This window comes from Trichosurus vulpecula, chromosome 9 (assembly GCF_011100635.1).
Source record: "Trichosurus vulpecula isolate mTriVul1 chromosome 9, mTriVul1.pri, whole genome shotgun sequence".
In the NCBI taxonomy this organism is placed as follows: domain Eukaryota; kingdom Metazoa; phylum Chordata; class Mammalia; order Diprotodontia; family Phalangeridae; genus Trichosurus; species Trichosurus vulpecula.
The window spans coordinates 74687978-74707154 of NC_050581.1; the positions used below are offsets into that span (position 1 = coordinate 74687978).

Genomic DNA, 19177 nt, shown 5'->3' on the forward strand with positions numbered 1-19177 from the left:
GACTCAGGGGCCGCAATAACTATTCTCAAGTGTTTGAAAGGCTGTCATGTGGAGGAGGGAACAGGCTCATTGGGTTTGTCCCCCCAGAAGGCACAACGAGGAGCAGTGGGTAGAAATCTCAAAGACACAAATTTAGGCTTAGTGTCAGGAAAAATTTTCCATGGATTTTGTCGGTTGGTTTCTGGCTCTTCATGATTCTATTTGGGGTTTTCTTGACAAAGATACTGGAGTGGTTGGCCATTTCCTTCTCCAACTCATTTTACAGATGAGGAAACTGAGGCAAACACGGTTAAGTGACTTGCCCAAGGTCACACAGGTAGAAAGTAAGTGTCTGAGCCCAGATTTGAACTCAGGAAGATGCGTCTTCCTGACTTGAGGCCCAACATTATACACATTGAGCCACCTAACTGTCCTACGGATTACCATGGATTATTATCGCTATGATTATTACTACTACCATGGATTAGAGCTTGAGTGGATTTCCTAGGGAAATAATGGTTTTCTTCCCCTGGAGTTCTTCAGCCAGACGTTGGATAGCCCCTGGGTGGGTTGCAGGTGGGCTTCCTTTGGGGTCTGGGCCATTAAGGTCCCTTCCAACCCTAAAACTCTATGGGATTGATTCTTGCCCAGTGTGACTTTCATGATCTCGGAGGTTCCTCACACTTCAGGTCCGCCACCATCTCACATGCTGGAGGCCTAACCAGAACCCTCCAGTAGTACACGGAGGAAAGATTGGGGGGAGAGGCCTTGCGAGAGAGGAGAGCTGGAGAGCAAGGCCTACCGTTCAGATCAATCCTGGGAGACAATGAAACAACAAGCCGAAGACAGAATGTTCCCCCAATTGGCCGATTGGCTCTCACAGGATGGCGGGCTGAATAGAGGAAGAATGGGAGTGATGAGTCACCCCCAAACCTCTCCGTCGGCCATTGTACTGGAAGCTCCTTATTCAAAAGGCTCTGGGGGGATGAGGGGAGGGAGGACATTCACTCATTCATTTGCCCACAAAATCCTGGACTTGCTTCAGCTGCAAATGATATATCTTCCCCTCCAAAGAAGCTGTCTTCCCAACAAATCAAGGAATAGTTACTTTCAATCTGTGTGTGTTGAGGTGTGGCAAGGGGGACACAACTGAAGGCTGAGCCAAAGAAGGGAATGTTCCATCCCAAACAGCTCAGTTCTAAGCAACGTGACCCACAAAGAAGGGGTCATGTTCCAGAGGAAAGACCCCAAGACTAGGAGTCAGGACAACTGGGTTCTAGCCCTAGCACTGCCACTAACTTGATTTGTGAGTTTGGATAAGTCATTTCATTTCTTCTTTGCCTTAGTTTCCTCCTCTGTAAAAGGGATTAACAGTTCTTCTTTCACAGGTTATTTAGGTTAATAAATAGGATTTATTTATTTTTAACTAGGATTTTTAAAGGGGATTTATTATCATTCATTTAGGATTCATGAAGGATAAAAGTCAATCTGTCTTCATGGAGATGACCCCCCCACCATGCCCCACCCCTTTCCTTGTACAAGGTCCCTAGCCCTGCACAAGTCTATACTGGCAGGCAGACAAGAGGAGGAGCAAACCCAAGCAGTGACCTTGAGGAGTGCATGGTCTATAAAGAGATAAAGAAAGAGGAGATATAAATCCTGACTTTGGGAAGCTCACAGTTTGACTCCAGAGAGTCTACTCACTGATATTCTGGTGTTGAGAATAAATAATAAAGGAGTTAGGAAAAGGGTGGGATGGCAAGGTATAATATGAGAAAGTGCTGAAGAAGAAGAAGAAGAAGGAGAAGGAGAAGGAGAAGAAGAAGGAGGAGGAGGAGGAGGAGGAGAAGGAGAAGAAGACAGTCTAGGAATGACAGGAGTTGGGTTTGATTGAAGTTCTTTCTATTTTGGCAGCCCCACCCACCCACTGTGCAAAGATTCCTGGACCTGAGTGGCAAACATCCCAGATGTCCGTCATGCTCTATAAATATGTCCTGGGCAAATGTTTTGAAAGGGAATGATTATAAAATTATAGACTCACAATAGAGTGAAACAGACTTGTAAAGCTCAGTTAATCTATTGCCTCCCTTATTTTTAGAGATGAGAAAACGGGTTCAGCGAAGGGCCATGACTTACCCAAGGAGTTAGGGGCATGGCCGTTTCTAGAACCCAGGCTTGTTCCGGGACCTCTTCTATTGAATCATTCCACTAAGGCTGGGTCAAAACAAGCTCACGACATGGGATGTCTATAAATCAGGCACTGTCCTACAGCGGGGAGGAGATTCTGGGAAGGTCAGCTACATCATCCCCTAACTTTGAGCAGATCACATCTCAGCTGTACCAAACAAAGGAGGTTTGAAATGAGAAACAATGAAAATACCTAAGCTCGCCCCACGGTATTTCATATAGGAAGGAAGAAATTCAGTCCTCCTTTCCAGCAGCACTCACTCCAGGCGAACAGCCCTCAATCTTGCAGGGAACCTGCCTAGACTAGATGCAGCCCAACCTAAAAGTCTTGTTTTTGCAGGGCGAGGAATGAACTAATTTAACTATACTAATATGCCCCCTTGTGGTCACATGGAGTTATCGCAGCTTCCCAAAGTAGCTTGGCTTTGACCGGACGATCGCCAGACAATTTATAAAGTTTTCGATCGTTCGCTAGAGCCTTGTAAAGGAAATAAGGCAGAGACCATCATCCCCATTTCAGAGAGGAGCAAACTGAGACCAATGGAGATGTAGTGACTTGGCCAAACTCAGAAATCAAGTTAGTATTAGAGCCACAACTAGAACCTATGTCCCAGGTTCCCAGGCCAGTGGTCTTATCACACTACACCACCCTACCCTCCCTCTCAGTAGGTAGTACCTGAAATGCTGGAAGAATCTGAGGAAGGAAGGAAAGAAGGAAGGAAGGAAGGAAGGAAGGAAGGAAGGGAGGGAAGGAGGAAGAAAGGGAGGGAAAGAGGGAGGGAGGGAAGGAAAGAAGGAAGGAAGGAAGAAAGGAAAGAAGGAAGGAAGGAAGGAGAGGAAAGGACTTTTATAACTCATAGAGTTGTAAAAGGAAGGTGAAGTCAGAAAATTATTTTGATTATGAATTGAATGAAATGATAACAAACATAAAATCAAAATGTTTGACCTTGGGCAAGTCTCTTCCCTTCTCTGAGCCTCAGTCTCTTCCTCTGTAGGCTTAGGAGCTTGTAGGATCCTCAAGATCTCTCTCAGCTGTAAATCCTATGATACTCTGAAAATGAATTTGAGAAAAGCTAAGAGTTATTCAAAGAACAGCTAAAAGCCTGGTAAAATTATGCATTCCAGCCCCCAAGTAGTATGAGAATAATAGTAACTATACCTTGTATTCCCACCTGAGGACCCAGCTTACAGAGGTGGAGCAGACAGCCTAGGTTGCCCTGGGGCCCATGGAAGTGGTGTCAAGTTCAAGCTTGATAAGGGCCAGAAGACCTTCGAGACCGTGGCTACCAAGAAAACTTGCTGCCCTACCCGTAGCATATTACTATGTGCAACAGTAGGTCAAAACATTAAGGCCAAGGCCTCTTGCCTCTTGTGGCAAGAGTGATGAGTAGATTGGCCAAGGTGACTTCACCATGGTTTGATATGTGTTCCACAACGCAGGCTCCAGTGAATGGAAGCTCCCAGGCACGTGCCTACTGTGACCACCAGGTAGTGTGAGATTGAGACTGAGAGGTCAGCATCCCCCTTGGGGTAGCCCTGCTCACTCAGGATGACCCAGCGGGCCAAGATCTGGCCTTTGTGAGGTTTCAGGTCACAGCTCACAGTGGGTAACGCCGGCCCCAAACCCTTTGGGATGGAGCCAGATCTGAATCAGAGCCCAGACTAGAGAAGAGCCCTCTGCTTGCTAATAAAGGGAATGGAGTTTCTATAGAATCTGAGGCCATCTTCTGAGTCAAATGTACTCCCAGGGCAGACGGATGGGTTTGAGTGACCCAGTTCTGTCGTGCCACTGTATCAGGAAAGAATGCCAATTAGGAGGTTGTGGGCCGTTGTTCGTTCAAGGAGCCAGGGCATTCGTTTCAAAGGTAAATTGGCTGCGTTGTCAGGAGCAGACTCTGATTTCTGTTCTCTGCTTGACTCCCACCTGATCGGGGAAGGCAAAGGAAACACATGGGCAATGGTGATCCTGAAATGTATTATTCCCAGCAAACAGCCCTAAATTGAAGGCTCTCGGCTGGACATTTTTCACAGCTGACAACTGTTCTGTGTGTCCGGCCCCGGGCGGGAGGCCTATGAATGGTTCTTTTGTGTAGCCAACAGGCCTCATATGGTGATTGTTTCCAGAGCAACTGAGTCACTGCAGGTCTGCAGGACCGAGGGCATGGCCCATTCCCAGGCCTTGTTCCCCAGGAAGCCTGGGAGAAGGAAGATGAGAGAAAGAACAGGGTTATGGACTTAAGCAACCAGGATAATAAGCTGTGTCCCTCATGCCTGGATTCAATACAAAATCAGGCAGCAAGCCACTTTTGGGGGGTGGCGGGGAGCCGGACAGAGGAGGAGATGAAAACATAAATCTGTGCCAGGATCTGAAGACTTGTGACTTTGTCCCTTAATGGTTCCAAGTCATCAGCTCTCTCTGGTCATTTCTTTCAAGTCCATTTGGTTGCTGAAATAATCACTACTTCCATATGAACATGGTTTCAGGCTTTCCAAAGCGCATCCCCCATTCAGCACCTCATTTGAGCCTCGCAGCATCCCAGGGAAGGACATTTAACTATCTGTGTGACCTTGGGCAAGTGTTTGCCTCAGTTTCCACATCTGTAATATGATAAGAATAATAGTACCTACCTCTCAGGGTTGTTGTAAGGATCAAATGAGATAATACTGTAAAGTGCATAGCACAGTGCCTGGCACATGTTGAGCATGATATAAATATCAGCTATTATTATTACTTGCTGGGTGACTGTGGTCAAGTCACTTCATCTTTCTGAGACACAGTCTCCTCATTTTCAAAATGGGGATGCTAATATTTGTCCTTGCCTACCTGACAAAATTGTTGTAAAGAAAGTGTGGGGCAGCTAGATGGCGCAGTGAGTAGAGCACCGGCCCTGGAGTCAGGAGGACCTGAGTTCAAATCCGGCCTCAGACACTTGACACATGTACTAGCTGTGTGACCTTGGGCAAGTCACTTAACCCCAATTGCCCTGCCAAAAAGCAAAAAAAAAAAAAAAAGTGTAGGCAAGTCAATAAGTATTTTATTAAGCACCTACTATATGCCAGGTACTATGCTAAGTGCTAGGGATACCCAAAAAAAAAAGGTAAAAGACAGCCCCTGCCGTCAAGGAACTCCCACTCTAACAAGTGAGACAACTACGTACAAACAAGAAATAGATGAGATACGTTGGAATTAATCTCAGATGCCAGACCTTAAGATTTTAAGGGGGATTGGAAAGTGCTTCCTGCAGAAGGTGGGATTTTAAACTGAAACCAGGAATGGAGATGCAAAAAAGAGAGAATTCCAGGCAAGGGGGACAGCCAGTGACTCTGCCTAGAATTAGGAGATGGAGTGTCTTGCTTGAGGAACAGCAAAAAAGAGTGCTTGATAAATCATAAAACACTGTAGAGACCCAGTGTCCTCATTATGAACACTGGACACTGTCCTGGGCTGTAAAACAGTAATATCACCAGGGGCTACTAAAGTGTGCAGAGCTATTTGTAACCTTCAGTAATGGCTGTGCTTCCTGAGTTCTTGGATCTGCTTTTTAATATCTTTTTCTATCTCCATTTCCAAGCTATCAAAAGTCACCTCTCGTTTGCACTACATCTGCCTCTAGCAGCTCTGCTGCTGGCTTTCTAATTTGCAGTGGACTAGAAAAGTAGTTCTTCAAACTGGTTAGGATTTTATGTAAAATAAGCATTAATAGGACTGGGGGGGTCCTAAGAATAGAGTAGGTCAGCTTTAAGGCACTGACACTCTGACCCTAATGTTCATGCTCAGAGGCACTTTTTAAGAGGGGAAGGCAGGAGGCTTCTTTTTCGTTTCTGCATAAATGAACTTCTGATGGTGAGAGAGTTGGTTAACTTCCAAGTAGCTGAACTCTGGGTGCTGAAGTTTCTGGGTAGGTGATTTCCAGATGGCTGGGGTTTTGGTTGATTGGTTGACTGAAAGTAGATAGATAGATAGATAGATAGATAGATAGATAGATAGATAGACAGACGAACAAACACAGACAGATAGATAGATGCATAGATAGACAGATAGATGGATGGATGGATGGACAGAGCAATTTATTCAGCATATTCTATGTGCCAGGTGCTGTTTTAAGCAGTGGCAATATAAATGCAAGCAAAAAAAGAGAGTCCCTGCCCTCAAGGAGAATATACATAAAAGGATCAAGGGTTGGGGCAGGGCTGAAATGAAAGGGGTTAAGGATGCTAGTGAATAGGTAAAAAATTGGGAAGACTCAGGAATGGAGCCAGGAGAGAAATGAACATGGACAGCACTTTAGGAAATAGTGTTCAAGCTAGGAATTCACCAGTCAGAGGAGAGGGCCAAAGAGGTAGAAGCATCTCCGGAGTGAGATACTTGACAAGGAAGTGGAAAATGTTGGTAGCAAGAAAGCAATCTGCAGATCACCCACAAAACTTACAGATTTCCCTGCACGTACAAAGTCCAGAAGGTCCTATTCTGAACACTATTGGGATGGATCAAGCAACAAATTATTTTGCTAGCCTATTTTCTAGTAGGTCATTCTGGTGTTACCTAGTCCTAGTCTGACTAAGCAGCTGCTTGGGCTCTGTGAGGGGTAAGTGAGGTAGGAGATCCAAATCATTAGAAGCGTGGTGGCAGAAGAGGAATGGAATCTCAAGAAGGCACAAGACACAGCAGGGCCAATGCATGCCTCACCGGTCATAGCCTAGAAGTGTCTGAAAAGACCTTAGCCTAAAAGGGCCAGAGTCTCCCATTGCATCCTGGGCCACCTGCAGTTGTCTTGATGAATATCTGGCCACTGGACCCAGATGGCTCTGGAGAAGAAAGTGAGGCTGGTTACCCTGCACAACCCTCCCTCACTCAAATCAAAGTCAACTGCAAGTCATGTCATCATCTCCCTGATGTCATGGTCCTCTTCAAGAAAGAAGGACAAACACAACCTTTAATTAAACTAGATTCAAGAACCCCTACTTAACATCAGTGTTGTTTGTCATTCAGTTGTTTTTTAGTTGTCTCTGACTCTTTGTGACCCCATTTGAGGTTTTCTCGGCAAAGATACTGGAGTACTTTGCCATTTCCTTCTCCAGCTCATTTTACAGATGAGGAAACTGAGGCAAACAGGGTCACGTGACTTGCCGAGGGTCATACAGCTAGTCAGTGTCTGAGGCTAAATTTGAACTCAGGAAGAGGAGTCTTCCTGACGCCAGCCTGACACTCTATCCATTGCACCACCTAGTATTTGCCATTATCAGCCCCAAATCCAACTTAAAGGCATAGCGTGGACGTAAGTATGCTTGTGTTAGTACTACCACTAACTTTCCAGATGACCTCAAGGAAGTCATTATCTATCCCCAGGCCACTTTTCCCCCTGTAAGATCAGGTGACCTCTAAGGTCCCTTTATGTTCTGGCATTCTAAGATTCTATGAGTCTCTTATCTTTAAAAATGTCATTTTGTAGGGGGGACAAATTATCGTGACTAAAGAGCCCTTAATAATAAGGACATTCATTCCTTCCCCAGCCATTGTGCCTTGCATCGTCAAAGCTCCGAAGGTAGCTAATTCTTCCTTGACTGTAAAAAGTGCTCTTATAAAACCCTGTTCTATTAAGATTTCAGTTTTAAAGGCTTCCAGGAATGTTCCTGTCCTGGTAATAGATGCTGCTCAGTATCAGAGAGCCTGAAGGGATCTTGTAAGTCAAATAACTTGCAGAGTTTCTGAAGCTAAAATCATCCTGGAGTCTGCCTGCATGTGAGGCTCATGTCGATAATGTACATAGAAACAGAGAACATCAAAGCCAAGAGGGACCTTTGATACCCACTCATCCAATTTCTGCATTTTACCAAAAGGAAAAATCAAGACTGTGAGGAGTGTAGATTTGGGATCAGGGAACCTAGATCCAGAACCTCGCTCTGCCATTTAACTCCCATGGGCTGGTCACTGCCCATCTCCGGACTTCAGCCTTCTCTTCTGTTACTTGGGGGAGGAGGGGTGGACAAGATAACCTTTCCGGTCAGGTCCCTTACACCTCTAAAACTGCGTATGTCTGAGAAGAGAGGTCACTTGGCCCAGATCACACAGTGAGCTGGTGTCAGAGCTTGAATTAGACTCCAAATTCTTAATCCCTGGGCTCCTAGCTCCTGGTTCAATTTTTTAATGACATTAAAAATCCCAGTTTTCCAGCAGTTGGGATTTCAAGGAAGGGAAGATATGGAAGGGAGGGCGATCCCATGGATCCCAAGGAGACATTCCTAGTCCCTTAGAAACAAAGAGAAACCCAAGTTAGGAATCAGGAGTGAAATGGTCTTGCCAAGAGAAACTACAAGCCAGATTAGTCTGGGTCTGGACCTTGGGCAGGACACAAAAGTAACGGTCTAGGAGGTCCAGGTATTGACTGCCTTCATGCTCTCATTGGCTGGTGGAAACTGGAGAAAGCTATCAGCAAGAGAATACACACTCACTACATCAGCAGAGATGGCCTCCCTGACCTATGGATCCTAAACTTGCTTTTAACAAGAGTATTGATTCTTCTGCCTCCAGCTTAACTAGTGTTTCAAAGCCTCCTGGGAGATTTTCTTCCACTTGGAAGGCTATTGAGGAAAAATTCACTCACATTTTGTCCTCATAACTGAAGCCAACTGCACTCCATATCTGCCCCTTCCTGGAGGCAGGGCTTCCTTCCCTTCAGCTCAGGAAGACTCCAACAGAGTCTTTACACACCCAAGGAGAGACAACTCAAGCTACTGTGTAGGATGAGATGTGTTAGCAACACCACCCCCTCTGCCTTCCCTCAATCCCCAGACTCTGTGAGTGTGTGTGAAATTCAGATGCCCTCCAGCAGAGGAAGCAAAAATATCTGAGCCATCACCCACCATGCATGTTTGTGGTGGTCTCAGAGAGTGAGTTTTTTAAGGCCCCTTGCTGAGAACTTTTGGAAAGGTCATAAAGAGGCAGCATCATGTGTCACCATACTCCCAGGCACCTAGACTAAAAGCCTCAGTGGTCTATGACTTCTTCCTCGTGTCCCATTTCCAAGGATAGAAGATTTACAAAGTTCTGTCATTTTTATCTTTAAGTCACCTCTGTTACCCATCCTTTCCTCTCCACCCTGATAGACCCCACTCTATCCAGGCCCTCACCTTCTCATACCTGTAATAAGCTCCTAACTGGCCTCTCTGCTTCCAGTGTTCTGCCCCCTCCCCTCACCAATCCAGCCTTAACACACTGCCAGATTAGTATTCCCATTAAATGGAGCTAAACCATGGTACTTTCCTGCTCAAAGACACTTGGGGGCTCCCCTTTACCTACATATATTGTTTGCCTCTCTAGATTCCAAAGCTTCCCAACCTCTTTTAAATGCAGGTTGGGACAGGATACTCTCCAGGCCTTAGCCTTCACATGACCAGAGAACACTTGGGGTCAGATCTATGAAATCTCTCTGAAGAATCTATTTCCACGTGCTTCCCAGCTTGATTTCCAGTCCTGAGAATTCTGGATAAACAGAGCTGGTTTGGAAGAGATCCCAGCTCAAGAACAGGACATAAATAATGAAATCCTCATAATTACTCAGAATAGCCTGGTGGATTGCTGCAGTTTGCGGAGAAGAGAGAAGCCTGACCTCTATCCTGAGTTCACCCCACTTCTGGCCACCTTTGGATTCTCACATCCTGTGCCCCAAAGGATAGAGAGGCCTTGGGATCTAGGACATCCATGTGCCATTGAACTTAAAAAGCAACTCCTGGTGCCAACAAATGCAAATACCTTTAGTCTTCATCCACATAACAACAGTCCTCTGGGATCTCCAAATGAACTTCATTCCTTTCCCCTAATCAACTGAGTACCTGTAGTGGAGTTGCTGTTGCCCCTCAGAACATAGGGCTATAGGAGGCAGAGCTAGAAGAAACCTTTTTAGTTCATCTAGTCTAATACCTGATTTTACAAAGAAAGAAATTAAAGAAGACAGTGAAATGACTTAGTAAAAGGCCTTTGCCATCTCCCTCATCACTGGGCTCAATGTCGTTGCTCTCTGTCTTTGAAGAACATTGGATTGAACTCCTTTGGGATCAGCATTGGAGCATTCCAAGCCATCAGAGTTAAAATGATTCCTCTTACTGAGAGGAGGTTCAATTCAATTGAATGTTCAATGCAATCAAAAAACTGGGTTTGAATCTCAACTCTGCCACTTCCTGTCTGTATGGCTTTGGACAGGTCAACTAACCTTGCTAGGTCTGAACTTCCTTATCAGCAAAATGGGTGGAGTTAACTAGATCCATTCTAGCTCTGAGTCTATGATCCTAACCACTGATGGCTCATTGTGGATCGCCCCCACACACACACCTAATCAATGGCTAGGGGCTCACATGGCCCCTTAGAACTTAGAAAACACAGCTCATCCACACCTTTTTCCCAGAGACAGTGTTTGGCAAGTACCTGGAGGCATCATGGTTGATATTTTGAAGGCTGTGCTCTCAGAGCACCGGTGAGTAATGAGGGTCATTGAAATACCTGGCTGCTTGTTCTAAGTCCGGCATTAACCCACTACACGACTTTGAGTAAGTCACATCTCTGCTCTGAGTCTGAATTTTCCCCTATAGAAAATAAGGAGATTGAACCCCTAAGATTTTCAACAGTGGGCCGTATGGTCAAAGATCCATGTGGGAAGGCTACATGAATTTAATTACATAATTAATTGCACTCAGCTTCAATTATTATTAGCAATTAATCCAATAATAACTCATGACACCTGGTATCAGCCTGCTTGTTTTTGTGTGCTAGTCAATTAACTAAAAAGTTTTTGTTTAAAATTTTGGATTGGGTAAGCAGGCTAAACTTGGGCTCCATTCATTTATTCATTCATTTATTCAACAAGTATTTATTAAGTACTTACTAGAGATAGTGTGAGACAGTGAAAAAAACACTATCTGGAGTAGCAAGAATTGGATTTGAATCCTGCCTCTTATACTTACCATGTGTCCCTGGGGTAAGGCCCTTCAGGACTTGATTTCCCCATCTGCAAGGTGAGGGGGTTGGACTAGGTGCCTGGCCTCTAAAGTCCTTTCTAGCTTTAGATCTAAGATCCTCTAACCAAATGAGATAATATTTGTTGGTTTTTTTTTTAAAAAGGCACTTGGCATAGTGCCTGGCACAAAGAAGGGGCTATAAAAATGCTTATTTCCTTCTTTAAGATCTAAGAGATCCCTCCCATTCCAGTGAGCCATTCTTTATGACAAAGAATAAAAAAAAGAAAAGGAACAGTTCAGCAAAACTGACCCCTGATGTATCCTTCTGAATGAGTAGATTGTGCCAACTTTTCTTGGGAAGTAGGTTCCCTCACAGGACTGAACTTGGCTACAGGATGGGGTGGACAGGAGGAAGAGGAGACCCAGCAGCTGCCCTTAGGGAGTTCTCTATCTCAGGAGACATTCCCACCCAGGAGAAACAATCAGAGGAGAGCATAAGACTACACGAGTAAGGGAAGGATTGTGTGGTGCAAATGAGAGGGGCCATCAGAGGTCATCCTAAGGGTCATCCAATGTCTCCTGGGCTACTCCAGTAGGAGGAGATAACACTGGACCTGAGGGCAGAAGCATGGGGAAGGCATGGATAAGTGGGGAGGAAGAAGAGTATTGCAAAATGAGGACAAAGGTACAGGGGCAGGAAAGACCCTAGTGACCAAAATACATGTGTTGGTGAGTATTGGGAACTAAGCTGGGAGGCTGCTAGATTGTGGCTGACCTTGACTTTACCTTGAGGGCAGGGATCCACTTGAGTAAAGGTGGCGAGAGAGTTGTCAAGGTATATTAGGAAGGCAGAATTTATGATTTCAAAGAGAATCTCATATGTGCCTAAAAGGTCCGGAACCGCAGGATATAAGGAATTCTCTAGGCAGAAGGCAGGAGAACTAAAGCATGTATTTACACTCCACAGTAACAATCCCACAAACCAGCGTCCCCATTTTGATATTTTCATCAAAAGCTTCCAGGCCCAATAAGTCCGCCTCACAAGAGTAACTAGGAGGCCACAGAGAAGCGAGATGGTATAAGGCAAAATCGTATACATGCTTCCCCTCTACGGTAAGAAGATTACCCACTAGCCTCTAGTCAGCTCTGCTACCGGCAGCTCAGCTTCGGCTGTAGGCGTCTCTGGCTCCAACCGGAAAAGGAAAGGAGGATCTTCAAGCTGTCCTCTCCCCTCTTATGGAGTTTTTGACATCATCAAGCGCCGCCTGAACGACCAGGGCCGATTGGTTCTTGACTTGGCCCCTCCCCCAGCGTAGACCACGTTAACACACCTCCCCTCAGCCAGCGCCACGACTCATCACACAGAAAGCTCTGGTCCTGCCCCGGAAGAGCAAGCCCCAGCGTCCAGGGAAGCTCAACGAGGCAAGCTGAGTCATTCAAAGAAAACAAAGTCCATTCTGGCTACACAAGGGTAGGAGGACATGGCCAGAGCTGTGAAGATTCACCTGGAAGCATGTCTAGGATGGACTCGAGGAAGTGATGCCCCTTTGGAAGCCCTTGCAATAATCCAGAGAAGAGGCAAGGCCTGAGATTCCATGAGAGTGTTAGAGTCTTCGGTACATGTTGGGTAGGAGTGGGAATCTTTGACACATCCTTTGGCAAAATTACAGAGGATGTCAGTGCATTGAAAGGCAGCTTAGTGTAGTAGATAATGGGCAGTCTAGGAAGACCTAGGTTCTAGTCCCTCCTCTGACAAATCCTGGCTATGTGACCCTGAGCTTACCTCCCAGTGTTATAGGCAACTCTCTGAAACTACAAGCTTCAAAGAAGAAGAGAAAGAACAAGAATTTATTAAGTGCCTACCATGTACCTAGCACAGTGCTAAATGCTTTACAAATATGTTATCCCCCTACATGGTGAAGGGAGTTTCCTCATCTGGGAATTTCTTGCAACAAATAAATCACAGATCCGTTCCCTATCCTTATTAGTGCTTTAGCCCCTGGTCCCTGCCCTTTCCCCCCTCTCCTCCCTAAGCATCGTATGAGAGAGAGAGAGAGAGAGAGAGAGAGAGAGAGAGAGAGAGAGAGAGAGAGAGAGAATCCAGTCTCCCTGTTCTTACCCTGAAGTTTCAACGACAGAATAGCTTAAGACATGGTTCTATCTGGGGGAGGATTGGCATTTTTAAAGGGATTAAAACCTTCTGCTAAAGGAATGGTGTTTTAGTGGTAGAAGGTCCTGCCTTAATCATGGTTTGGTGGAAGTATTGGCAGGAGAGAGAATAGGCCTCCCAGGGACCCTTGCAATTACCCCCTAGGTGGTGACTGCCAGAAGCAATAGTTGAAGGGACTGTCTGACTTGCTTATATTTGCATCATTGAGCTTAGCACAGTACCTGGCACACAGGGAACTCTTAAGTGATTTTTCATTCAGTATGTCATTTGTGAAAGGAAGGAAGGTAAGAAGGGAGGGAGGGAGGAAGAAAGAGAGGAAGGAAGGAAGGAAGGAAGGAAGGAAGGAAGGAAGGAAGGAAGGAAGGAAGGTAGGAAATTTTAAACACCTACTATGTGCCAGGCATTGTGCTAAGCACTTTATAAATATTATCTCATTTGATCCAAAGTGGAGACCTCCCCTACTGGCCCTTCTGGCCTTTAGTGCTCTCAGGGCAACAATGGGATCCACTGTTTTTTGTACTCTCCAGCCTGAAGAGCTGACCAACGCCTTGGAGATCAGCAACATCGTCTTCACCAGCATGTTTGCCCTGGAGATGCTGCTGAAGCTCTTGGCCTTTGGGCTTCTGGGCTACATCAGGAATCCTTACAATATCTTTGATGGCATCATCGTTGTTATCAGGTGACTGGTGGACTATGGGTGTGATTGGGGGGATGTAAAGTAAGGGGTGGGGCACAAAGGCAGGGAAGATCTCAGGAGCCAGCAAGGAGATGAGTCCAATGGGGCCTCTTTGGACACAAAGAAGTCCAGCTCTAAGTGTTTAGAGTGGCTTTCATGGAAGAATCAGTTTCTGTATCCCCCAGTCTTCAGTATAAAACTTTGCTCTGGTCACTTGACCTTCCACTCCCTTCTAAACAAGTAGGCAAGTAGAAAACATTGACTCTGAAGACTTTTACTAAAACAGAATCAGCAGAGAAGAACAGATATAGTTTCCTCTCAAAGATTCGACCAAGGATAAGGAAGCATAGGGTTCCAGAAATCTGGGAGAAACTTTAAGCTTTTCCCAAACCTAGTTGGAATAGCAATTCAGAAAGTTTGGCCATGGTCTCATGGAACTTAGAGCTGGAAGGAACCTCATCCTATCTCCAATTTTTTGCAGTTAAGGAAATAGAAAAAAAGTAATTTACATAGACTAAATAATGATAGTCTTGGACTTGGAATCAAGAGATCTGGGTTCAAACTCTGGCTTTCACACTTACTAGCTGTGTGGTATTGGGCAAATCACTTAATTTCTCTCTAACTCTATCCTTCACTGAAGAAAAAGGCAGTTGTACTAAAAGATCCCCAAGTGTCCCTTCTAACTGTAACATTCTGTGATTCTGTAAAACTGGGATTTTTTAAAGGAAGTGCTGTGCTGGCTGAGCCTGGGTATTCCCCAGGGGCCTCAGGGTAATCTTTGCAAGGCAGGAAAGATATTCATTCTTTGCTTAAATGGAGTATTCTCAGTTAATCAAAACCTCTCCACACCAGAGATGTAGGCTTTTATGTTGTTGGCTATCAGGAAGTGAACAATCCAATTCAGTTAAACAAAAACTGTGTGAAGTAACATGTGGGCTGTGCATACCTGCCTTAGGTTCTGGAAAACAAAACTAAAAAGTAGCCCATTCTCTGTCCTCAAGGAATTCACAGTGTAATGATAGGGATGGCAATGCAGTGCAGCAACAAAAATAATGGATTCAAGGTCAGGAAATCTGAGTTCTAGTCCCATATCTGTCACTAATTTCCCCTAGGACACTTGGAGACAGAGGAAAGGCTGGAGTAATCCAGTTGGGCTTCTTAGAGGAAGGAGACTCAAACCATAACATGAAAGATAGATAGATGGATAGATAGATAGATAGATAGATAGATGAAGGGGGACCTAATTTTCTGACATGTTCTTCCCTGTGCCTTGTGCCAAAAGTGTCTGGGAAATTATCGGGCAGTCAGATGGGGGCCTGTCGGTGCTCCGGACCTTTAGGCTCCTTCGGGTGCTGAAGCTGGTAAGGTTCATGCCAGCCCTTCGACGACAGCTGGTGGTGTTGATGAAGACCATGGACAACGTGGCCACCTTCTGTATGCTGCTGATGCTGTTCATCTTTATCTTTAGGTAACCTCTCCCCACAGCCTTGACCCCAGCCCTGCACACAGCTCCCCCCAGCTCAGCCGAAGCCAAAAGTGGGGAGTTTCGCTGTCCATGGTGCTGAGTAGACACAGGGAAAGCAGAAGGAAGAGCGAGTGCACATGGGAGCGCCTTCTTGGGAGGTTGGGAAAGAGGAGACTCAAATACAAATAGTGAGATAACCAGGCAGTTTCTATTGAAATCCTATTGTGTGTCAAGCCCTGGAGTAAATATTAAAATAGGAGAAAAGCCACGGATTGGGAGGGATGGCCCATTCTTCATGGGTTCTTGATGACCTAGTGTCCCTGGCTGGGGAGTGTCCTTCCCCCCCCAATATCCCACACTGACACATGGCTCTGGCCTCTCTCAACTTCATTCACCCACAGCATCCTGGGCATGCACCTCTTTGGGTGTAAGTTCAGCTTGAAAACTGACACTGGAGACACCGTCCCGGACAGGAAGAACTTTGACTCCTTGCTGTGGGCCATTGTCACTGTGTTCCAGGTAAAGTTCAGGACCTTAGCAGGGGTAGGGCTGCCATAACCAGCCCAATACACAGCCTTAGATTGACTTCCTTTGTCCCTCAAGGGCGTTCCTTCCCAGACCATCAGAGCTGCAGCCCAGAGCAAACTCCCCCTTTATACTGGGCTGCTGTGGTCATCTCACTCAGAAAGGTACCCCTAGCTTTAAGGATTATAACTGCTGAAGAGCTAGGAACAATAGGTAATTAGTAATATTGTATTTCAGTGGGGCATTGATGATCAGTGATAACATACTCTGACACAGCTCAAATAAAGAGATGCCTGTAAGAGAAAAAAACTGTTTTTGCCTATTCCCCTCACCCTATCTCTCTCAATCTTTCTCTTTGCCTCCATATCTTTCCCTCCTCTGTCTGTCTCCTTCCACTCTTTCTCAGCTCCCCTCACTACTCCTTCCCTCTCCTTGTTCTTCTTTATTCTCTCAACACCCTTGTTTCTCTCTTTTTCCCTATTTTTTCCATTCATTCACTCTTTGAGTTACTCAACCATAAATTGAATGAAAATATATTTGTTCAAATTTGTCATAATTACTCATTTAAGTTTTATATTCCTATATATCTTTTTAAAATGTGGGTGAGATGAACTTTTCTAGAAACATAGAAAAACATAAAAATTTGAGTGAGACCTTCTATTGATTGGGGGAATACAGGAGTGGGAAGACTCGTTCAATGGCTCTCAATAGAAAAATGTTCTCCCAGCTGAGGTTTACATTAGCGTAAAATTTCCATCAACCACATATCAAGCTTTTTACATAAGGAACTAGAACCTCTAAATACATTGACTCATCATGGAGGAGGTATCCAAGCTATAATGCCAAATGACAACAATAAGACAAGCTAGAGAAAATTAAATCTTCCATAGGGTTCTTATTGTGATTGTTGTTTTCACACAACAAATCTATGGATTAGGTAATACAATTATTATCCCCATTTTACACATGAAGAAACTGAGTCTCAGAGGGAGCAAGTGACATGACCACAATTAGATAGCTCTCACAAGTAGGATCAAAGATTCAAACCTAAGTCTCCAGACTCTAAATCTAGGGTGGTTTCCACCATGCTATGGCATAGCACCACTGTTTTTTATGCCTCATCTGGGACCGGGCTGGAGATAGAAGCTGCTAAGGATGGGAGGCTTAAGAATGAATAAATGAGTGAAACAGTATTGACTCTGTGCCAGTCACCATGTTAAGGAAGGATGACATGTCTTCCCCTTTTCCCTTGCTTCTCATCCTGGTTCGGGCAATTTGCCATATTTTGTCTGATTTTGGGTTCCATATTTTAAGAAGGACTTTGACAAGCTAGAGATGGGCAATGAGAATGGTGAGAGGAAGGAAAACCATGTGATATAAAAAGTAGTTGAAGGAACTGGGAATATTTACTTTGAAGAAGAAAAGACTCGGGGAAGGCTTAGTCCTTAAATATCTAAAGAGCTGTCATGGAGGGTGAGGAGCAAATGTGTTGTGCTTGATCCCAAAGAGTAGAGTTACAATCAGTGGAGTGAGAGGAGGTGAGAGAGAGGCAGATTTTGGCTCAGAATAAAGGGGAACTTTCTAATAATGAGAGGTATGAAATGATAGAACAAATGATCTCATAAAATAGTAAGTTCCCTGTCTGGAAGCATTCAAGCAGAACCTGCATGATTATTTATCATGAGTACTGCAGAACTGCACTATCAGAATCAGAGCTGAGAGGAATATCAAAGGTCATCTAATCCATCTGATCCCTGGTCAAGAACTTCCTCTAGTCTAAAGCATCCCTGAGAAGTTGTCCAGCTTTTGAATGTAGTGAAGGAGATTTCTGTTTTTTTCTGGGCAAACAGGATGATGATCTCTAAGGTCCCTTCCATCTCTGGGACTCCATGCTTTTGTGCACCCCCTGGGGCACCTTCCTACAAGGGAAGCTGGGCTCTCAGTGGAATTGGGACCACCAATCAGCAACTGGGGACCATACTTTAGTCACATTTCTAGGAGCCTAGAGAGGTGACTTATGTTTCCCCATCCTAGCCAACACTATTCACCACTGCAAGGGCATGAGATGAAGGTGAAGGTGGTGATGTAGCATAGTAGAGAGAAATTGGAGACAACGATGGATTCTGGTCTTGCCTTTTCCTTAAGTTCACCACATGGGCTTTAGTTTTCTCAACTCCAAAATGGGAGTTTTCATCCATACACAGCCTGCTTTTAGGTAATGTTGTTAGAGAATATATGAAAAGCCTCTTATAACTGGAAAGCATGCCTATCTCTCAGAACGTGTTCCCTCCTTATATCTACCTTTGCAGCTCTTTTATGGTTCACAAGCTGATAGATCCTCTCCAAAGTTTCCCATGACATACTACCCCTAGAAATCAATGTTCTCCCAAACCTCAGCTCTTCCAAGGATACTTTACCCATTAGTTATTATTAAGGGGATTTGTTCTGTGAAGTTTGGATTCAGTCAAGGGGCTGCACTTGAGGACCTAGAGGGCTATATGTGGCCTCGAGGCCACAGGTTCCCCATCCCTGGCTAGATCTTTTCTTCAACCCATTCATTCCCAATGATATGCTATACTTTTGTGTGAACCTGTCATGTCCTCCTATAAAATACAAGTTTCTTGAGGGCAGGAATTATCATTTTAAAAATCTTTGTATTTCCTATACTTAGAGGTAGTAGGTACTTAGTGAGTGTTTGTCAAATTTGAATTATAAACTAGAAAATGCTCTATTTACTCTGAATAGCTTTGCAAACTATAGCCCTGTTAAGATATAAAGAATATTGTTAATTAACTTATTAACAAGATATTCCTGCCTTCATCTCTGTGTTAGGTACCATGGTGGAGAAAGAAGATGTCATCTCTGACCCTATCAGTAGACAAAGAATCATAGAATATCAGAGCTGGAAGGGATCTTAATGATCACCTACTTTCTTCCCTTCCTCATATTATAGATGGGAAAACTGAGACCCAGAGAATTCAAGTGACTTGACCAGAGTAACATAGGAAGTTGAGGACAGATCTCATTGACTCCTGGTCTTCTTTCCATCACAGAGGAGGCTAGTGGAATATAAAATGATGAATAGACAGACAGAAACAGATAGCTATAGAGAAGGAAAGAAAGACACAAAGCGAATATGGGTCACACAAAAGAAGAGATAAAGAGAAAAATGGAGAGGAAGGGGTAGGGAGAAAAAAGATTTATTAGAGTTGCAGGGAGAAATTTA

The 19177-nt window shown here is 44.6% G+C and overlaps 1 protein-coding gene across 1 annotated transcript in view; it reads left to right on the plus strand.

Moving 5' to 3' along the window:
* Window positions 1-19177, plus strand: part of CACNA1H (calcium voltage-gated channel subunit alpha1 H) — a 416322-nt gene that overhangs the window by 322703 nt on the left and 74442 nt on the right. Inside the window, exons 10-12 of the mRNA XM_036737928.1 lie at window positions 13813-13964; window positions 15244-15429; window positions 15828-15945. Coding sequence (XP_036593823.1) covers window positions 13813-13964; window positions 15244-15429; window positions 15828-15945 — 456 coding nt within the window. The remainder of the gene's footprint in view (window positions 1-13812; window positions 13965-15243; window positions 15430-15827; window positions 15946-19177) is intronic.